Source organism: Mustelus asterias, chromosome 5 (genome assembly GCF_964213995.1).
Source record: "Mustelus asterias chromosome 5, sMusAst1.hap1.1, whole genome shotgun sequence".
NCBI lineage: Eukaryota > Metazoa > Chordata > Chondrichthyes > Carcharhiniformes > Triakidae > Mustelus > Mustelus asterias.
Window position 1 is genome coordinate 88359452 of NC_135805.1, and position 21857 is coordinate 88381308.

At 43.9% G+C, this 21857-nt stretch overlaps 1 protein-coding gene across 4 annotated transcripts in view; it reads right to left on the minus strand.

Moving 5' to 3' along the window:
- Window positions 1-21092, minus strand: part of gareml (GRB2 associated, regulator of MAPK1-like) — a 169905-nt gene extending 148813 nt beyond the window's left edge. For 3 of the 4 annotated variants that reach the window (XM_078212980.1, XM_078212979.1, XM_078212977.1), the window contains exon 1: window positions 20794-20969. In XM_078212980.1, the coding sequence (XP_078069106.1) occupies window positions 20794-20902 (109 nt within the window). In that variant the 5' untranslated portion in view covers window positions 20903-20969. Of the gene's footprint in view, window positions 1-20793 lie in introns of all 4 variants that reach the window. The other variant, XM_078212978.1, reaches the window with a different exon arrangement.
- Between the last annotated feature and the right edge of the window lie 765 nt (window positions 21093-21857).

Here is a 21857-nt window from a genome sequence, read left to right on the forward strand (position 1 = left end):
TCAAGTGCCGCTTGACGGCAGAGTTGATGACTTCTTTCACCACTTTACTGATGGATTTGTACACCCATAAATACCAATGTGAATGCTGGTCACTCCATTATCAATATCCAGCACATTTTAGGCAACAAAAATTAATAAGGTGCCCTGATTTCAATAATCTAAAGAGACAGGCTGATTGTAAGCAGCAGCCCAATTCAGTGTGTAAATCTATTTACAAAGAAAACTAACAGATCTTCGAAACCAGGAAAAGAAATTAATTACAGAGAATATATATTCATGCTAATCGATCCACTGCATCTTTCTCATTTACTTTATCAGTGATTTTATCTCATCTCACTTGCTGCAGTTCTTACAGGTTTTCTTATTGAGCACTCTACTGTTAAACATTTAACTCAATGAGCAACAAGTGTAACAACTACAGATACAACATCCATGATCATTTCCAATTCTGCCATTGTCTTTGGGAGCTTTCTCTGAAGTTTTGCTCTTAAGCTTGTGTTATGCAAATATTGTGTAAATTCAAATATCAAAATATCATTGACTCACATCTTCACTCCCTCAAGTCCACTTGGTACTTCATTGATTTTTCTCTCGGATACTTCCAGATGTGATTTCAAATAGCACATATGTAAATCTACATCATCCAAATAGGATATTAAAAGTAAGCTTAATGCTTTCCTCATCAAGAGTTGCTTTCCAATGTCTTCTCTTGGCGCAGAGAAGACTCGAGTGTTGACAGCTTTAGTGTCGTGTCCTCAATGATTTGAAGTATTCCCTCACGATTGCTTTATTTAGGCCATTGGGATCAATGCAGACCAGAATCTGATTAAGGTTTTTCTTATTGACCACTAACATCAATCTAACTTATGCTACTACCTCTGTTAGTTTTTTGATTGTACCCTGTATTTTCTAGGCAACAGTGGAAGTACTCTGCTAGGTAACAAGGACTAATATAATTCACCAAAGAGGATTATATGACCAAAATAAATTGTTCAGCATCCAATGGAGAACATTTATATTTTGAAATTCTAAGTTGTTAATGAAACTGAAATTGCCATTTCCTTTGAGAACAAAGAACAATACAGCACAGGAACAGGCCCTTCGGCCCTCCAAGCCTGCACCGATTATGTGTTCCTAACTAGACCATCTGTTTGTATCCCATTATTTCCCAGTCTGTTCATGTGGCTATCTAGATAAGTCTTAAATGATCCTAGCGTGTCTGCCTCAACCACCTTGCTTGGTAGTGCATTCCAGGCCCCCACCACCCTCTGGGTAAAATATGTCCCCCGCATATCCGTATTGAACCTTGCCCCCCCCCCTTACCTTGAACTTGTGACCACTTGTGTTTGTAATTTCTGACCTGGGAAAAAGCTTCCAACTGTTCACCCTATCTATGCCCTTCATAATTTTATAAACTTCTATTAGGTCGCCCCTCAACCTCCGTCTTTCCAGGGAGAACAACCCTAGTTTACTCAATCTCTCCTCATAGCTAATACCCTCAATACCAGGCAACATCCTGGTAAACCTTTTCTGCACTCTCTCCAAAGCCTCCACGTCCTTCTGGTAGTGTGGCGACCAGAACTGGACGCAGTATTCCAAATGTGGCCTAACCAACGTTCTATATAACTGCAACATCATATGCCAACTTTTATACTCTATGCCCCGTCCAATAAAGGCAAACATGCCATATGCCTTCTTCACCACCTTTTCCACCTGTGCTGCCACCTTTAAGGATCTGTGGACTTGCACACCCAGATCCCTCTGTGTGTCTATACTCCTGATGGTTCTGCCATTTATTGTATAGCTCCCCCCTGCATTAGATCTACCAAAATGCATCACTTCGCATTTATCTGGATTAAATTCCATCTGCCATTTCTCAGCCCAATTTTCCAGCCTATCTATATCCTGCTGTATTCTCTGACAATGTTCATCACTATCCGCAACTCTGCAAACTTACTAATCAGACCAGCTACATCTTCTTCCCAATCATTTATATATATCACAAACAGCAGAGGTCCCAGTACAGAGCCCTGCGGAACACCACTAGTCACAGACCTCCACTGCTACCCTCTGTCTTCTATGGCCAAGCCAGTTCTGTACCCATCTAGCTAGTTCACCTTTGATCCCGTGAGATTTAACCTTTTGCACCAGCCTGCCGTGAGGGACCTTGTCAAATGCTTTACTAAAATCCATGTCGATGACATCCATGGCCCTTCCCTCGTTAATCATTTTTGTCACCTCCTCAAAAAACTCAACCAAATTTGTGAGGCATGACCTCCTTCGTACAAAACCATGTTGTCTATCGCTAATGAGATTATTCAGTTCTAAATGTGTATAGATCCTATCTCTAAGAATCTTCTCCATCAACTTCCCTATCACGGACATCAAGCTCACTAGCCTATAATTACCCGGGTTATCCTTGCTACCCTTCTTAAATAACGGGACCACATTTGCTATCCTCCAAACCTCTGGGACCTCACCTGTGTCCAATGAAGAAACAAAAATTTCTGTTAGAGGCCCAGCAATTTCATCTCTTGTCTCTCTCAGTAATCTAGGACAGATGCCATCTGGCCCTGGGGATTTGTCTACCTTAATGTTTCTTAAAACACCTAACACTTCCTCACTTGTAATTGCAATTTGTTCTAACGGGTCTACACATCCCTCTGAGACACTACCAATCAACGTGTCCCTCTCCTTTGTGAATACTGATGCAAAGTATTTATTTAGGATCTCACCTACTTCCTTGGGTTCTCAGCATAATTCTTTGTTCTTGAGAGGTCTGACTCTTTCTCTGACAACCCTCTTGTTCCTAACATATGTATAAAATGCCTTGGGATTCTCCTTAATCCTGTCTGCCAAGGACATTTCGTGACCCCTTTTTGCCCTTCTAACTCCCTGTTTGAGTTCTTTTCTACTTTCTCTGTATTCCTCCAGTGCTCCATCTGTTTTTAGCTGCCTGGACCTTATGTATGCCTCTTTTTTCTTTTTGATTAGACCCACAATTTTTCTGGTTATCCACGGCTCTCGAATCCTACCTTTCCTGCCCTTCCTTTTTACAGGCACATGCCTGTCCTGCACTCCTATCAACTGCTCCTTAAAAGACTCCCACATGCCAGATGTGGATTTACCCTCGAACAGCCTCTCCCAATCAACAGCCACCAAATCCTGCCTAATTCAGCTGTAGTTAGCCTTCCCCCAATTCAGCACCTTACCCATAGGACAACACTCATCCTTTTCCATGACTATCCGAAAGTTTACAGAATTGTGGTCACTGTTCGCCACATGTTCCCCCACTGAAACTTTGATGACCTGACCGGGCTAATTCCCCAGTACTAGGTCCAGTATAGCCCCCTCTCTAGTTGGACTATCAACATATTGTTCCAAAGAACCTTCCTGGACACATTTTATAAATTCTTCCCCATCCAGGCCCCCAGCCCTAAGGGATTTCCAGTCTATATGAGGGAAATTAAAGTCTCCCACTACAACAACCCTATTTTTTCTGCAGCTGTCCAGAATCTCCTTACATATCCATTCTTCAACTTCCCGTGGGCTGTTGGGATGCCTGTAGTAAACCCCCAGCATAGTGACTGCGCCCTTCCTGTTTCTGAGCTCTACCCACAGTGTCTCGTTACATGATCCTTCCAAATTGTCCACCCTCTGTACCGCTGTAATATGCTCCCTAACCAGTATTGCTACTCCCCCACCTCTCCTCGCCCCTCCTCTGTCTCGCCTAAAACACTTATACCCCGGAATATTCAGCTGCCAGTCATGTCCTTCTTTTAACCAAGTCTCCGTCACTGCAATCACATCCAAGTTCCGCGCAACCATTAAGGCTCTAAGTTCATCTGTCTTGCCTGTTACGCTCCTTGCATTGAAGCAGATGCACTCCAGAGCTCCAGGCCCACTGAGTTCATCCTCCCTCAGATTGCTCTTCCTCTTAGGTAGCCTTGTCTTGGCCCCATGCTCGTTCCCAGTCTCTACGCTTGTTGACCTATTGTTCTGATCTCCACTCCCCTGCCACATTAGTTTAAACCCACCCGAGCCACACTAGCAAACCTCCCAGCTAGGGTATTGGTGCCCCTCCAGTTCAGGTGTAACCCATCCTTCTTGTACAGGTCCCATCCTCCCTGGAAGACTTCCCAGTGATCCATGAATCTGAAACCCTCCCTCCTGCACCAGTTCTTTAGCCACGTGTTCAGCTGCACAATCTCCCTGTTCCTAGCCTCACTAGCACGTGGCACGGGGAGTAATCCAGAGATTGCTACCCTAGAGGTCCTGCTTTTTAGCCTTCTACCTAACTCCCTACATTGCTTTTGCAGGACCTCCCTGCTCATTCTGCCTACTGTACCAATGTGGACAATGACATCTGTCTGATTACCCTCCCCTTTTAGGATGCTTTCTACCCGCTCAGAGACATCCAGGACCCTGGCACCAGGGAGGCAGACTACCATCCTGTAGTCTCGTTCACGCCCACAGAACCGCCTGTCTGTGCCTCTAACTGTTGAGTCCCCCACTACTATTGCTCTCCTATTCTCCCCCTTTCCCTTCTGAGCCACAGAGCCCAACTCTGTGCCAGAGACCTGGTCACCGTGGCTTACCCCTGGAAGGTCATCCCCCCCCACAGTATCCAAAACGGTATACTTATTTTGGAGGGGAACAACCACAGGGGATCCCTGCACTGACTGCTTCCTCCCCTCCCCTCTCCTGACTGTCACCCAGCTAGCTTCGTTTTCAGGTGTTACCACTTCCCGATAACTGCTATCTATCACCCCCTCTGCCTCCCGAATGATCTGAAGTTCATCCAGTTCCAGCTCCAATTCCCTAAGGCGGTCTGTGAGGAGCTGGAGCTGGGTGCACCTCCCACAGGTGAAGTCAGCAGGGTCACTAATGGTGTCCCTTACCATTACCTCCCACATCCTGCAAGAGGAGCATTGAACTGCCCTAACTGCCATCCTCTCCACCCAAACTCCCAACAAGATAAGAAGAGTTAGAAAAAGAAAAGCTTACCTGTTCTCACACCGAGTCTTCTTTTTTTAGGTTAGAGGAGGAGAGAGGGTGGGAGACATTACACATGTAGTGTCTCGGGTTTCCTCACCGTTCAAATTTATTGGGTAAAACAAAATTACCCAGGTCTCCCCACAACTGACTTCCGGTTTCCTGCTGCACTGAAAAAAAATATTTGTGCACGTTTTGATGACCTAGTCAACCTTAATATTTCTTGTTCGAATGCCTAGATTCCAACTAGCTTTCTTAGCAGTAATTGTGAAGGTTCACCACTTGGAATTTTAAAACTAACTTGTTCCAAGGAGCTGACATCCAGTTTCTTTAGTTGAATTGAATTTACCTCTGTTCAGTAAATTATGCCAGTTCAGTAAGCAGTATCTCTGATACTCTGTCCTTCATTACTGTACTGATCCTCATGCTAAGACATTGGCTTGTTAACTCAAGCTGACAATTTGTTTCAGTGTTGCTGACTGATGTTTTCAACCAAATTGTTTTCTTCTACTGCTCATGTTTCTGAAAACAAACTAACGTTTAATTTGGAGAAACTTCCCTCTGATCATCATCATTTTCTACCATCTAAATCATGTATTATCAGCTTCCAGTGCACAGGTTGCTCGCTTGAACTGTGATGATTTACAAAATGTCTGTTTCCCATCCCCCCGTCCCCTGCAAACTGTAGCATACAATATTTATGGCAGCAGAGTTCTCTCTGCTCTATGGCACTCATCCACACCCATCACTCCACTGAAATTGACAGCAACATCAGGACCGGTATCTTAAATTGCCTGTGGGGCCAAACAGGAGGGGTTGTGCTTTGAAAATAGTACTCCTGGGTGGCATGTCGGTTTCCAGCACATCCAGGATGCATTCAAATTTTCAAGGTGAGGGCAGGGGTGAGTTGGGAACCGGCTTGCCTCCAATTAGCAGCCTGTCAAGCTTCTTGTGAAGTTTGTTAATTGACCAGAAAGGGCAAGGAAGCAAATTTTCAACTTAGAAATAATCAAACCCCAACAGTCTGCTGCATGTTAGTGCTCAGCTATCAGGTTCAACGTGGGCAGAAATAAAGAGGTGTTTTTAATGCTGAAAACTCCTGGGACCTGGGGGACCATGTTTCGGATTGTGTGCCTTTCACTGAGTCTTTTGGCTATTTTTGGTAGAATTAGGCTGCTTGGCCTCCAGTTCTGAAGAAGTCATATTCAACCCAAAATGTTAACTCCATTTCTCTCTCCACAGATGCTGCCTGGCCTGCTGGGTATTTCCAGCACTTTCTGTTTTTACTTTGGATTTTTACATTCATGGTATTTTGCTTTTATTATGGTGTGATAGTCATCCTGCAGAGTCCTCCAAAGGAGACTTTCTCTCACCAATATTGCCTCTTCACCATGGTAATTGTGTTTCCTTCCTCTGCAACTTGGACACCAATTTTAATAGAGGTCAATGCAATGTAGGATGATGTAAATCTTGAGTGAAATGGCATATTTCATTTTCAATTAAATTCTCCTTAACACACAGGTAACAAACAAAGAAACGTTGTGCTAATGCCAAATCCATGTATCAATGTGCACCAGAAATAAGAAGTCTTTGACAAAATTAAAGAGTAGGAACAAAAAATAACACCCACTCAATGACTGCCAAGTCACATATACATTAGCTCCAACTCGCACACCAAATTAAGCCCCTAAGTATTCAGTTCTCCAGCAGTGACATCTCTCAGCTAGATTAGCACAAGGAAATGAAAACAGAATTTGGAAAGCACTAATCAAAGATAATACTCCTACTTCACAAGGGTGACTACAGTTCAAAAACACTTCATTGGCTGCAAAGTGCTTTGAGACATCTGTGATACTGAAAAGCACTTTATAAATGCAAGTTTTTATTTTCCTTTCTTTGGTGAGATTCCAAAGGTCTGAGTGGCTATAAATTATTTAGTAAGGAAATCAACTCTCCGCTATTACCTTACAGACTTACCCATTTACAGCTAATAAACAAAGTGTACATCAGGAATTATCATGTTAGAAATGCAGTTATCTGTTACCTTTGGAGCGACACGGTGGCATAGTGGTTAGCACTGTTGCCTCACAGTACCAGGGACCCGGGTTTGATTCCGGGCTTGGGTGATTGTGTGGAGTTTGCACGTTGTGTGTGGAGTTTGCACGTTGTGTGTGGATTTCCTCTGGGTGCTCTGGTTTCCTCCCACAGTCCAAAGATGTGCAGGTTAGGTGGATTGGCCATGCTGAATTGCCCATTCGTGTCCCAAGATGTGTAGTTTAGGGGGATTAGCGGGGTAAGTATGTGGAGTTACGGGGATAGGGCCTGGGTGGGATACTCTGTCGGAGAGTCGATGCAGAATCGATGGGCCAAATGGCCTCCTTCTGCACTGCAGGGATTCTGTGAGGCTGGGGCAGAACTTTAGCTGGACACAAGTCTGATGATGTGGATTAACTACTTGTTCTAGAACCCACATCATGACATCTCATCTTTTCCATGCTTAAATCAATGGATATGAAATTCAGGCAGTGGCTGGAATTCTCCGGTCTCACATGCCCCGCTATCACTGCCAGCGAGTATGGAGAATTTAGCGCTCAGCCAAATCTCCATTCACAGCAGCGGGACTGGATAATCCCAGCCGCGAGCATGGTCGGTGAATTTCAGCCAGTATCTTTAATGAGCGGCTGATCAGTATCGTCAGATTCAAGCCACGGCAGTAATTTGAAAATCTGGGCCGTCTCGCAAAATCTGAGGTTACCTGGGCAAAGAGGCAAGAGGTTTCTGGCCTCAGTAGAAAGAGACCAAAGAGAACAGGAAAAACAGAGCTGGAGAAGGAAAAAGATTATTGATAGTATGGGGATATAAAGCAAAGTGAGGAAGCTGGCAACTGGACATCTTAGTAGGTAGGAATGTTGAAATACATAGTTAACTCCTGTGATCAACTGTTTAAATGTTTATTCGGAGAGACGATAAAATAAAATAATTATTGACCACATCAGACATAACCTGTATATACAGTGGAAAGAGTTGAAATGTTCAGATTTTACAAAAATTACATATTGGAATGTCTGCCAATGTTTGAGTGAAAACTGATCTGGAAGAACCTAAAAATGTCAAAAATTGTCAGAAAATGCACTGAACTAAAATCCTACTCTTTTCTGATGGCTTTGATACTCTTTGTACTTAAAAAAAAGAAAATTGCACTTAAAATTTAGTGCAGTTTTCAGTCACTTGAGTCAATGGTATATCTTAATTCCTTTACAGCTCTCTTGTGGGGGGGGAATCAGGCTACTGAGTTGGATGATCAGCCAGGGTCATCATGAATGGTGGAGCAGGCTTGAAGGGCCGAATGGCCTCCTCCTGCTCCTATTTTCTATGTTTTGATGAGAATTGTGTTGTTACAGCGTAGTGATCAGAATGGACAGTATTTATTTATTGTACTTGCATACAACAGCAAGAAATGAAAAAGAGGCATAAAAGTGACAAAATAATTGCAAAATCCTTACTTCAAAATATATAATTTAAGCCCAAATTGAAGAATATTGTTCTTTTAACAATGTTCACTGAATTCAGATTTGTAAGTGTTGATTCTTATAGTATCTCCAAAGTCTATCGTTGTCTCAAGCATGAGACAAGTATGAATCACTGCAGACTTTACTGAAAGAAATAAAACAACTTACACCGCTGAATGGCATTAAATTGGTTGTACTACAAAGGTCTAACAAATAAATATTTAATGATGTAAGCAGCCAGCTCAGACTCCTTGCTATAATAATCAATATTAAACACTTCACCATAGGTTTGGAAATTACCTTCTTGCCACACTTATAAATCAGCAATAGCTCTCTTTGCTCCCTGGGTTATATCTTGTGGATTTGTAGTGTGACATTAGCATTGTTAATGTTCACCCACAAGCTGTTTAAAATTAAATGAACGTCTGTCTGGCGACGTACACTGAATGACCTCTAACCCTAAACCACAGAGAATATTCAATGCTCAGCTTCTTGGGGAAAAATGCTGGATGGCTGTCATTGACTTTCCGCAGTTAAAGTTAATACCTTAAAAACTGAACATGAAGCAACATATCCATAATATTTTGAATTTGCTGTGTATGCAGAGCACTTGTTTGGGCTTTGGATGCAGCAATTTACCTCTGGACTGAGTTACATAAACTGCAAGGCCCATTGCTTGTCAGGAAGTGCATGAGGCAATCACTTGGCATTTCTGAGCACTCAGGCCAGAGGCATGAGTAATGTTGTACTTCTCTTTTGTTTAAAATAGGTGAACTGCCTCCATTGCTCATACTTTTGATGGAAGCTTGCCTAATTGCGAGTTGGGGGGGCAGATATAGATATCACTGATGCTATTTAAAGGGCAGGTGCTGTAAACAACTTTGATTCTGTGGTGAACATTGAAGATAACAGGAACAGCTTGACCTGCAAAGTCCCCCAGATTCTCAGACACATCATCTTTGGGGTCCTGATGGAGGGGCCAGTAAGGGAAGGGAAATACTTTCCTCATCAAGAAATAACTAGCCCAGCATGAGATGCCTGAATTGATCAAAGGCATATACTTCCAGAGAACTGCATGATGGTTGTATGAATCATAGAATTCCGACAGGATCATAGAATCCCTATAGTGCAGGAGGCCACTCAGCCCATCGAGTCTCCAAAAGAAAATCTTATCTAGGCCCAACCCCCATCCCAGCCCTGACCTATCCCTGTAACCCCATACATTTACCATGGTTAATCCCCCTAACCTACACATCTTGGAATACACTAAGGGGCAATTTAGCACAGCAATCCACACATCTTTAGACTGTGGGAGGAAACCGGAGCACCGGGGGAAAGCCCACATAGACATGGGGAGAACATGTAAACTCCACACAGCCAATCACCAAAGGCTGGAATCGAACCCAGGTCTCTGGTGCTGTGAGGAGGCAGCGCTAACCATTGTGCCCCCATGAGCTTAATGAGACAATAGGAGGGACTGGGTGCACTATGGAGGAGAGAGGTTGTTCAACTCAACAATGTTTTGGTCATTTTCTTATTTCCCATTGTTAATTCCGCAGACTCACTCTCTAGAGGACCAATACTCCCTTTAGATACTCTTTTCCTTTTTAAATACTTGCAGAAACTCTTACTACCTCTTTTTATACATCTCTAGCTAGATTTATCTAATATTCTAATTTCTCCTTACTTAGGTTCAGTCATTCTTTGCTGCATTTCAAATTCTATCCTATCATTTGTTGTACCATTAATATTCGCAAAATTGTACATATTTTCTTTCAAGTCAGTACCATCTTTAACTTCCTTAGTTAGCCAGGGATGGTGCACCTTTCTCCTAGATTCTTTCTTTCTCACTGGATGTGCCTTAGCTGAGTGCTATCAAATATCTCTTTGAATGTCTGCCACTGGATCTCTATGGTCCTACCTTTAACCTAACTTCCCAGTTCACTTTAGACAACTCTGTCTTCATACCCTTGTAATTTTCTTTATTTAAGTTTAAAACACTGGTCTTTCTTAGTGAGACCGCACCTGGAGTATTGTGCACTGTTTTGGTTCCCTTACTTGACGAGGGATGTAGTTTCATTGGAGGCGGTTCAGAGGAGGTTCAGTAGATTGATTCCAGAGATGAGGGGTTTATCTAATGAAGAGAGATTGAGCAGTTTAGAAGAATGAAAGGGGATCTAATTAAGGTATATAAGATAATAAAGGAAACGGACAAAGTAGACGCAGAGAGGATGTTTCCTCTTGTAGGGCAATCTAGAATGGGAGGTCATAGTTTTAGGATAAGGGGTAACAGATTGAAAACAGGAATGAGGAGAAATTACTTCACTCAAAGGGTCATGAATCTGTGAAATTCACTACTCCAGAGTATGGTGGATATCAGGACATTGAGTAAATTTAAGGAGGTGATAGACAGATTTTTAATTAGTAATGGGTTGAAGGGTTATGGAGAGTGATCAGGAAAGTGGAGTTGAGACCAAAGTGAGATCAGTCATGATCGTATTAAATGGCAGAGCAGGCTTGAGATGCTGAATTGTCTACTCCTAGTTATATTCTGATATCTTAGTTTCACTCTTCTCACCCTCAAACTGAATGCGAAATTCAATGATGTCATGATCAGCCCTACCTACAGGCTCCTTCATTATGAGATCATGAATCAATCCTGATTCATTGTACATTACCAGGTCTAGAATAACCTGCTCTCTGGTTGGCTCTGGAACATGTTGCTCTATCAGAGTGTTGATCGAGGCATGGCTCTGAATGTAGCTCTCCTCAGCAACTTGTGCTTGGATTCCTGACAGGAGCTACGGTCAGAGTCTGATTTCAGGCAGGCTCCCAGGACAATTAGGAGGTACTCAAGTCAAAATGGTGGTGAACATACTTCCATTAGAGATGAAACAAAAACAAAATGATGGAAATACTTAGCAGGTCAGGCGGCCTCTATGGAGAGAAAAGAGAATTAATGTTTCAGATCAATGATTAAGGTTAACTCTGTTCTCCCTCGACAGATGATGCCTGATCTGTTGACTATTTCCAGCATTTTCTGTTCTCATTTCAGATTTCCACCATCTGCAGTATTCTGCTTTCCACTAGATATCAGGTGTGTGCAATGGCCACCACGGAAAAGAGGCAAGGTGCAACTTTCCCCTGCAAATCTCTAGACAGCAATGTTAGCAATAATGCAAGAAATTTGCTTTGAATTTGCATTCACTAACTCAAAAACGCTATGTTTTAGTTTAATTCCAGCTGCAAAATAAAAGATTCTCCTCTCTACACCTGTATGTACAGTAATTGAAATAGGTTTAGACCACCTTAATTCCATCCATAGTAATTGCAAATATCCAACTTAAAACGGCCTATTTCAGGATTGTCTGTCACGCTACCGTTGTGAGCATTCTCAGAAAAGCCACAAGTGTTTTGGCCAGCAGTGGAAATGAAAGTGGCACATGATGGTTGCTATTAAAAATAAACTATAGTACAATTCCTTTCATCACACCACCCTGTTTAAATACTATCAATACATGTTTGGCATGGAAGGTGTTGGAACCATAAACAAGCACTGTATAAGGCAAACTTTCAAAACCATTTCCACCTTTTCAGTTCAAATGTGAATAAAAATCAAATTGGAGTAGCTTGGAGAAAACCTTTTCAAACAATTAAAAAATATATTTTTAATAAAACAGAAAACGTTGCAAATTCACTGATATGTTGGCATTTAAACCACAATTCAAATCAGTCTGCTCTTCTTAGAAGCTGATGAACCTGTTTCTTCCAACAGACTACAGCATTAGTTTCCCACCACCCACTGGTTAGGTGCATTGGCCATGCTGAATTCTTCCTCAGTGTACCTGAGCAGTAACTTCACTGCAGTATTAATGTAAGCCTACTTATGACACTAATAAATAAATTTTAAACGCCACCCCCCTCTCTTTCTTTAAATGTTTTGCTTTGTTGAAATTGGGAAATACAATTCAGTAAAGGCAAATCTTCACTGTTTTCAAGCCTAAAATTTTGATCACCAATGGAACACAAACTTCAACCAAGGCACTTACTGTGCCAAAGCAGCTAGTTTGCCCATTGGCCTGTTTGCCTCAACAGCAGCAGTTAAAGAAGAGCCCCAGTTAAGAAAAGTAGCCCTCAGGACTGCTGTGGAGCTAGGAGATGAACTCTTGCTCTTCTTGGCATCGCGTCAATCCCAAAAACCTTGCAAGGCCATATCCGAGCTTGGATAAGCTCAATGTCTCAGGGAATACCAATTTTCTTGAGCAGTCCTAAAACAAGTTAATCCCCTTATTAGCATTTGTAGAAGACTTAACCTGTTTTCAACAGCCAATCTGCATCCCTTAAAATTGGATCAAATGTCTTTCAGGTGTTGGTCCCTTTATTATGCCATTTAATACTTGTACAATGTGTGCAAAAAGATCTAATTTATATCCATGCTGACATTGCAAATAGCTTGAGGAAACAGGCACCAGAAATCGTGGCTGCTGAAAATCTGGAACAAAAACAGGAAATATTGAAAACATTCATCAAATCAGTCAGTGCCTATGGAGAAAACAAGAGATAGCAATTCTGGTGCAATTCTGACTTTTGCTGCAGGGCTCACACCTGAAATAACAACACATCTGCTCTCTCCACAGCTGCTGGCTGACTCACTAAGTGTTTTCAGCAATTTTCTATTGTAATTTTAGGAAGTAGGTGTCTTGTATACATTACAACATCTACATTGTGCAGTTCTTTCTACGGTGATCAGAAAAACAAGTGAACATAAGCAAGCTTGCACTGCTAATTCTTTAGAATTATAGAATTCCTACAGTGCAAAATTCAACCCATTGAGTCTGCACTGACTCTCAGACAGAGCATCTTACCCAGACCCTATCCCCATAACCCCACGTATTTACCCCGCTGACCACCCTAACCTACACATCTTGGGACATAAGGGGCAATTTAGAATGGCCAATCCAAAGGAACACCTGGAAGAAATCCATGCACACAGAGGGAGAATGTGAAAACTCCACACAGTCACTCAAGACCAGAATTGAACCCTGAGTCCCTGATGCTGTGAGGCAGCAGTGCTAACCACTCCACCACCATGCCACTCTTTATCCTCAATCCTACAAATTTAACCCAAAATTAAGAAAATGCATTCTGTCCATAACTATTTTAATATTGAATGGAACATTCAGTTTTAGACAATGGCGTTATCAGAGTCCTAAACTATTTGCTGTGCTGTTGGTAATATACATGCAGATCTGGAAATGTAAAATTTGCTAAATTCAACAAGCGAGTTAAACTTTGGTCAAGCTTAAAATCTGCTGTTTCACTTTGAATGAATGGGTTAATCAAGTGCAGACTGACACGAATGGATGTTCATGATTTGCCATGTTACAGAACTGGAAGGGGGAGATTTTCTCTGTGCCACAATCACAGACCCACTCTTTATAAACCCATTTATGATTTCACTTTGTAAGACACACAGAAGGAACCTTCCCCTGGAGTGAGTTTCCATTATTAGGCATGTTGTCATGGGGAACTGAAGAGAGGAAATCAGATGATTTGGTGGAGGGACGAATCAAAAGAAAATTGAAGCAAAGGTCACTCCATCTTGCTTTTGCACAATTCCCAGCAGCTATGTATAGAAATACCATTGGCAAAGGTCCAAGTCACTTCCAACCCACTCAGATCACAAATTATGTACAAGAAAGTTAAGCTTATTACAAAAAAAAGACAACTCCAACTCATGGCAGAATATGGTGAGCATGTCTTCTATGACTCTGACCAATTTTTACAGATGCACCATTGAAAGCATCCTTTCAGGATGTATCACAGCTTGGTCTGGCTTCTGCTCTGACCAAGACCGCAAGAAACTACAAAGAGTTGTGAACGTAGCCCAGCCCATCATCCAAACCAGCCTCCCGTCCATTGACTTTGCCTACGCTTCCTGCAGCCTCAGAAAAGCAGCCAGCATAATCAAGGACCCCACACACCCCAGACGTACTCTCTTCCATTGGAAAAAGATACAAAAGTCTGAAAACGCATATCAACTGACTCAAGAACACCTTCTTCCCTACTACTATCAGAGTTTTGAATAGTCCTAACATATTTTTCCCTTCACCCTATCTGTAACTGCAACATTATATTCTGCACCCTCTCCTTTCTTTATCCCTTATGCACTGTATGAATGGTATGTTTTGTCTGTACAGCGCGCAATATATGTGACAATAACAAATCAAATAATAAATTAAATCAAAGCTACGGAATGGGTTTTTGTATGGATGCTACTTGCACATGTGCACTGCATTATTGGGAAATCACAGGCAGCACATCCACAATCCGCCAACACGCGTGATGGACAAGTGCAGCTTGTCACTGATGGCACGCATTCAGAAAATGAGTTATTTAGTGCTTGCCCGAGTAGAAATCAAATCAAATTTGCAATTTCATAGAACATAGAACATAGAACATTACAGCGCAGAACAGGCCCTTCGGCCCACGATGTTGCACCGACCAGTTAAAAAAAAAACTGTGACCCTCCAACCTAAACCAATTTCTTTTCGTCCATGAACCTATCTACGGATCTCTTAAACGCCCCCAAACTAGGCGCATTTACTACTGATGCTGGCAGGGCATTCCAATCCCTCACCACCCTCTGGGTAAAGAACCTACCCCTGACATCGGTTCTATAACTACCCCCCCTCAATTTAAAGCCATGCCCCCTCGTGCTGGATTTCTCCATCAGAGGAAAAAGGCTATCACTATCCACCCTATCTAAACCTCTAATCATCTTATATGTTTCAATAAGATCCCCTCTTAGCCGCCGCCTTTCCAGCGAAAACAATCCCAAATCCCTCAGCCTCTCCTCATAGGATCTCCCCTCCATACCAGGCAACATCCTGGTAAACCTCCTCTGCACCCTCTCCAAAGCCTCCACATCCTTCCTGTAATGTGGGGACCAGAACTGCACACAGTACTCCAAGTGCGGCCGCACCAGAGTTGTGTACAGTTGCAACATAACGCTACGACTCCTAAATTCAATCCCCCTACCAATAAACGCCAAGACACCATATGCCTTCTTAACAACCTTATCTACTTGATTCCCAACTTTCAGGGATCTATGCACACATACACCTAGATCCCTCTGCTCCTCCACACTATTCAAAGTCCTCCCGTTAGCCCTATACTCAACACATCTGTTATTCCTACCAAAGTGAATTACCTCACACTTCTCCGCATTAAACTCCATCCGCCACCTCTCGGCCCAACTTTGCAACCTGTCTAAGTCTTCCTGCAAACTACGACACCCTTCCTCACTGTCTACCACACCACCGACTTTGGTGTCATCAGCAAATTTGCTAATCCACCCAACTATACCCTCATCCAGATCATTAATAAATATTACAAACAGCAGTGGCCCCAAAACAGATCCCTGAGGTACACCACTTGTAACCGCACTCCATGATGAATATTTACTATCAACCACCACCCTCTGTTTCCTATCCGCTAGCCAATTCCTGATCCAATTTCCTAGATCACCCCCAATCCCATACATCTGCATTTTCTGCAGAAGCCTACCATGGTGAACCTTATCAAACGCCTTACTAAAATCCATATATACCACGTCCACTGCCTTGCCCCCATCCACCTCCTTGGTCACTTTCTCAAAAAACTCAATAAGGTTAGTAAGGCACGACCTACCTGCCACAAAACCATGCTGACTATCACCTATCAATTCATTACTCTCCAAATAACTATAAATCCTATCCCTTATAATTTTTTCCAACATCTTGCCGACAACAGAAGTGAGACTCACCGGTCTATAATTCCCGGGGAAGTCTCTGTTCCCCTTCTTAAACAATGGGACAACATTCGCTAACCTCCAATCTTCTGGTACTATACCAGAGGCCAACGACGACCTGAAGATCAGAGCCAGAGGCTCTGCAATCACTTCTCTTGCCTCCCAGAGAATCCTTGGATAAATCCCATCCGGACCAGGGGATTTATCTATTTTCAGACCCTCCAGAATATCCTGCACATCCTCCTTATCAACTGTAATACTGTCTATTCTACTCCCTTGCAACCCAGTGTCCTCCTCAGCTATATTCATGTCCCCTTGCGTGAACACCGAAGAGAAATATTGGTTCAATGCTTCACCAATCTCCTCCGGTTCCACACATAACTTCCCTCTGCCATCTATAACTGGCCCTAAACTTGCCCTAACCAACCTTCTGTTCTTGACATACCTATAGAACGCCTTAGGATTCTCTTTAACCCTATCCGCCAAAGTCTTCTCATGTCCCCTTTTAGCCCTTCTAAGCTCGCTCTTCAACTCCCTCTTAGCCAATCTAAAGCTTTCTAGTGCACTACCCGAGTGCTCACGTCTCATCCGAACATAAGCCTCCTTTTTCTTTTTAACCAACAAAGAAACTTTTTTGGTGCACCACGGTTCCCTAGCCCTACCAATTCCTCCTTGCCTGACAGGGACATACCTATCACAGACTCGCAGTAGCTGCTCCTTGAAAAAACTCCACATGTCGGACGTTCCCAGTCCCTGTAATCTCCTAGTCCAACCTATGTTTCCTAATTCTCTCCTAATAGCCTCATAATTACCCTTCCCCCAGCTAAAACCACTGGCCCGAGGTTCATGCCTATCCCTTTCCATCACTAAGGTGAACGTAACCGAATTGTGGTCACTATCACCAAAATGCACACCAACTTCCAAGTCTAGCACCTGGTCTGGCTCATTTCCCAGCACCAGATCCAATATAGCCTCACCTCTAGTTGGCCTGTCTACATACTGAGTCAAAAAACCTTCCTGCACGCTTTGAACAAAAACTGACCCCTCTAACGAGCTAGAGCTATAACAATTCCAGTCAATATTAGTCAAGTTAAAATCCCCCATAACAATTGCCCTATTACTTTCACTCCTAAGCAGGATTGACTCCGCAATCCTTTCCTCAACCTCTCTAGAACTTTTAGGAGGTCTATAAAAGACTCCCAACAGGGTGACCTCTCCTCTCCTATTTCTAATCTCCGCCCATACTACCTCAACAGATAAGTCCTCATCAAACCTCCTCTCTGACACTGTGATACAATCTCTGACCAATAATGCTACCCCTCCCCCTCTTCTACCTCCTTCCCTACTTCGACTAAAACATTTGAACCCCGGGACCTGCAGCATCCATTCCTGCCCCTGCTCTATCCATGTCTCTGAAATAGCCACAACATCGAAGTCCCAGGTACTGATCCACGCTGCAAGTTCACCCACTTTATTGCGAATACTCCTGGCATTGAAGTATACACATTTCAAACCCTGCTCCACCCCACCTCTGCAATGCCGTGCATTGCAGTCCCCATCCATGCATCCCTCACTTTCAGCCCCACTACTCAGGATCCCTCCCCCCCCCCGAATCAGCTGCTGCCATTCAAAAACTCATTTGAGCTGTCAAAAGGAGAGTGGCTAGCATGTACAGTGAGGGTGATTTGTTGAATATAATGTTTGATTTCCTCAGAGAATGTTAAATCTGATTATATGGCAGTTAGAATTTACAATAAACTGTGAGACCCTGTCAGGGATACAGAACTTTGCAAAAACACATCCTGTTGTCTCCAGCTTAAGGAAGAATGTCAAGGCTTCAGCGAGGGTACAATTCTAAGATAACAATGAGAAGGAGAAGCTAGAGAAACTGGGCTGCCTCATGAGAGCAAAGAAAGCTATGGGAAGATCTGCTAGAGATGTTTAAGGTGAAAAAGAGATTTGATGAGATAAATAGGGGTAAGTTGTCAGTGGGAACAACTTCTTCCCTAGGGGAAATAAATGCAAGATCAGTACCAATAGTGTATTAGGGCATGAAACACCTTGTTAAAAACAATAGGAAAGCACAATCTGATATAAAATAAGTATTCAAAAAAGAAAAAAATGTTTAAAAAGTGTTATGAAAGGGCAGTGGGGCCTTCCTTCTTATGCAACAAAATCCTACAATTCTATGAAATGCATACAAACATCAAGTGAGAAACTACATGAATTGAGAGTGAGAAGAAGGGACAGTTAGGGAAATGGGATTAGAGTGAATAGCTCTAATTGAAATGCTATCACCAACAACAGTATAACAGGGCAAGAGGCCTCCTGACTATGCTGTAATTCCTGTAATGCTATGATAAGAAGCAGACTATTGGATTCCTGGACCTGGGCCAGTAAGACACAGCACTGAAATACTAGATTCAGAGGAGAATTCTAACAAGTGGAATTTCACTTATTGACAAGTGGATCGTTTATAAACACCTTTTTACCAGCCTCATCGGGAATTCAGCACTTATTACTCACTCCTTTTAAACCACACCATTACAATTTTCCCTGATACTGATTTAAGGTAATCACAGGAATGGCCCTCATTCAACCAATTGTAAATTGCAGTAACATTATTGTAACAAGCTAATTTGCAGTACGGTACTGGAAGTACAGCTCGCTCTATCAGACAAATGCTGCGAGATGGGCACTTTAATCATACATTTAAGTTAGGTCTCTTTATTGCTAAACATGGTATATACACATCCATTTAAAAACAGCAGAATCGCTGATGAATTAGTACCTCATTTGACTTTTCAAAGTGACTTTGAAGATCTACACAACCAATACTCGACTCATCAGGAAGCTTAAATCAAACTTGGTAGTATGACAAGCATTATTGGTGAATGACCTTGTGAGCTGTCGGAGACCTCACTGGCTGTGCCGTTCACTGCTGAAAGACAGTATTACGAGGGAAACCCAGAAATGACAATGAACAACATCTATTACCTTGTCACATCCTCGGGATGGTCCAACGTTTTCACAGGCAGTGAATAACATGTTTAAATGTGCTGTTGTGTGGACAAGCACAAAGTAACTGTTCAACCGGCCATTCATCTTGCCAGCACAGAGCAAGATTGTAATAACAGCAATGAACTGAATGAACAGCGTGGATATGTGTGGTGCTGATTGCAGAATGAATGCCGGCCAGGGCATTCATTAGGCGAGCCACCGTGCTCATTCTCAAATAGTGTCATGTGATTGTTGCCCCCACCTGAAGGGGTAGACAGGGTTTCAGTGCAATGCCTCACCCAAGAGTCAACAATGCAGCATTCGGTCAGTGATGGACAAAAAGTTCAGCTTGAATTATAGTGAAGTGAGGCTCAAAGCGACCAATCCAGGGTACTGACAATTCAGTCAAGTTGACAGCAGGAACTCAAATCAGTCGGACCTTAGGGTACAACTTCAGAACATGAACAATACATAATAAGCAGTAGTTATTTTAGTTTAATTTTCCCAAATAAAAAAAAACGACAATGAATACTGTGGTTAATATTCTTACTTCTTGTTCGAATATGACACTCCGCTGTGCCGTGCCAAGTTATTTTAAACAGTGAAAGAAAGTGATCACTGGCCACGGGAGTCGACTTTAGTTCAATGAACTGTTTTGTTTCATTCCAAAATATAAATCTGGCACAATATGCTCCAATGCTGATACTGATTTGATTTACCTCTCCCCGCTTATTAGTACTTGCAGGAAACTTTCTAAACTTATCAGTATTGCTTGATCTGTTTAGGATGAATGACAAACACGTCTCAATCAGGAGGAAAGCTATTTGAAAAAAATACAAAATTCTCCTCAATCAAATTGAACGACCAGGGAAGCTACAGCTCGGGAGATTTCTAGACTGCAAGTTGGGATAAGGTAGAACGCTACAAAGGGTTACCTTTCATGTTCGCATTTCCATCACTAGCGGCTCTCACTGGGTTTTCTGTCCTGTTTATTGAATTATGACATTGAATTGAAAATCCAGCCTTGCTGCATGGATAAGGAAAGACTATAGTTGGTCATGGTCTTGCTGCCCATGTTTCAGCGGGACGGGACGGGAATCCCCCCCGGGCTGAGAGTGAATATGTGGAGCAGTTACACATACTGTGTACCTGGGGCTGAGTTAAGCCCCAGAGCCGAGCGCTGGCTTTTTGGGGGAGTTTTCTCCCTGCGGTCACTAACATTCTCTCCCCTTCCTGCAAACAGCACCGAGAAAGCCACCAGCAGCTTCCCAAAGCAGGTGACACAGACCTCAGTGAATCCTCATTCAAACACATTTCCCTCAAATAGACAGCACACTCCAAGCACTGAGATTAACTTGGATTACAGGAGAGGAGATGGAAAACTCCAAACTTTTATTACAAACTGGACAAGTGACTTCCAGCAGCTCCAGAAGTTTGGTGCGACACTGCGTGTTTTTTGTGGTACTTTAGGTGCAGAGCCCCGAACAAGTTCCTTACCTTGGCTCAGCCTTGCCAGTGTTGGTAACCGAAACTTGCCGACGATTAGATCCAGGGGTAGAGATACCGAGCTCCATTTGATTTCAGAGCTGCCCGAAGACTTATCCATTTTCCGGCATCATAATTTATGCCGCCGGTTGACAATCTGCGAGCGGCAGCAGCGACCGCGAACTCCTGCAGACACAAGTGGGATTCCTGCAAACGCCATGTTGCAAAGAGGCAGCGAACCGGGCGAACTCCCAGCGAGGATTTCCGCAGCAGCTCCGCGCAAAGCCAGAGCAGCTCAGCACTCCCTCACTGAAGCCCCCCCCCCCCGCCTCACCCCTCACTGCACCCTCCCCTCCCCACTGAACCCCCCCCCTCACTGTAACCCCCCCTCACTGCACCCTCCCCGCCCCCACTGAACCCCCCCTCACTGAACCCTCCCCCCCCCACTGAACCACCCCCCCCCACTGAACCACCCCCCCTCACTGCACCCTCCCCCCTCACTGCACCCTCCCCTCCCCCACTGCACCCTCCCCTCCCCCACTGAACCCCCCCTCACTGCACCCTCCCCCCCTCACTGCACCCTCCCCCCCTCACTGCACCCCCCCCTCACTGCACGCCCCCCTCACTGCACGCCCCCCCCCACTGAAACCCCCCTCACTGCACCCTCCCCCTCACTGCACCCTCCCCCTCACTGCACCCTCCCCCTCACTGCACCCTCCCCCTCACTGCACCCCCCCTCACTGCACCCCCCCTCACTGCACCCCCCCCCCTCACTGCACCCCCCCCCCTCACTGCACCCCCCCCTCACTGCACCCTCCCCTCACTGCACCCTCCCCTCACTGCACCCTCCCTCCTCACTGCACCCTCCCCCCTCACTGCACCCTCCCCCCTCACTGCACCCTCCCCCCTCACTGCACCCTCCCCCCTCACTGCACCCTCCCCCCTCACTGCACCCTCCCCCCTCACTGCACCCACCCCCTCACTGCACCCACCCCCTCACTGCACCCTCTCCCCTCACTGCACCCTCTCCCCTCACTGCACCCTCTCCCCTCACTGCACCCTCTCCCCTCACTGCA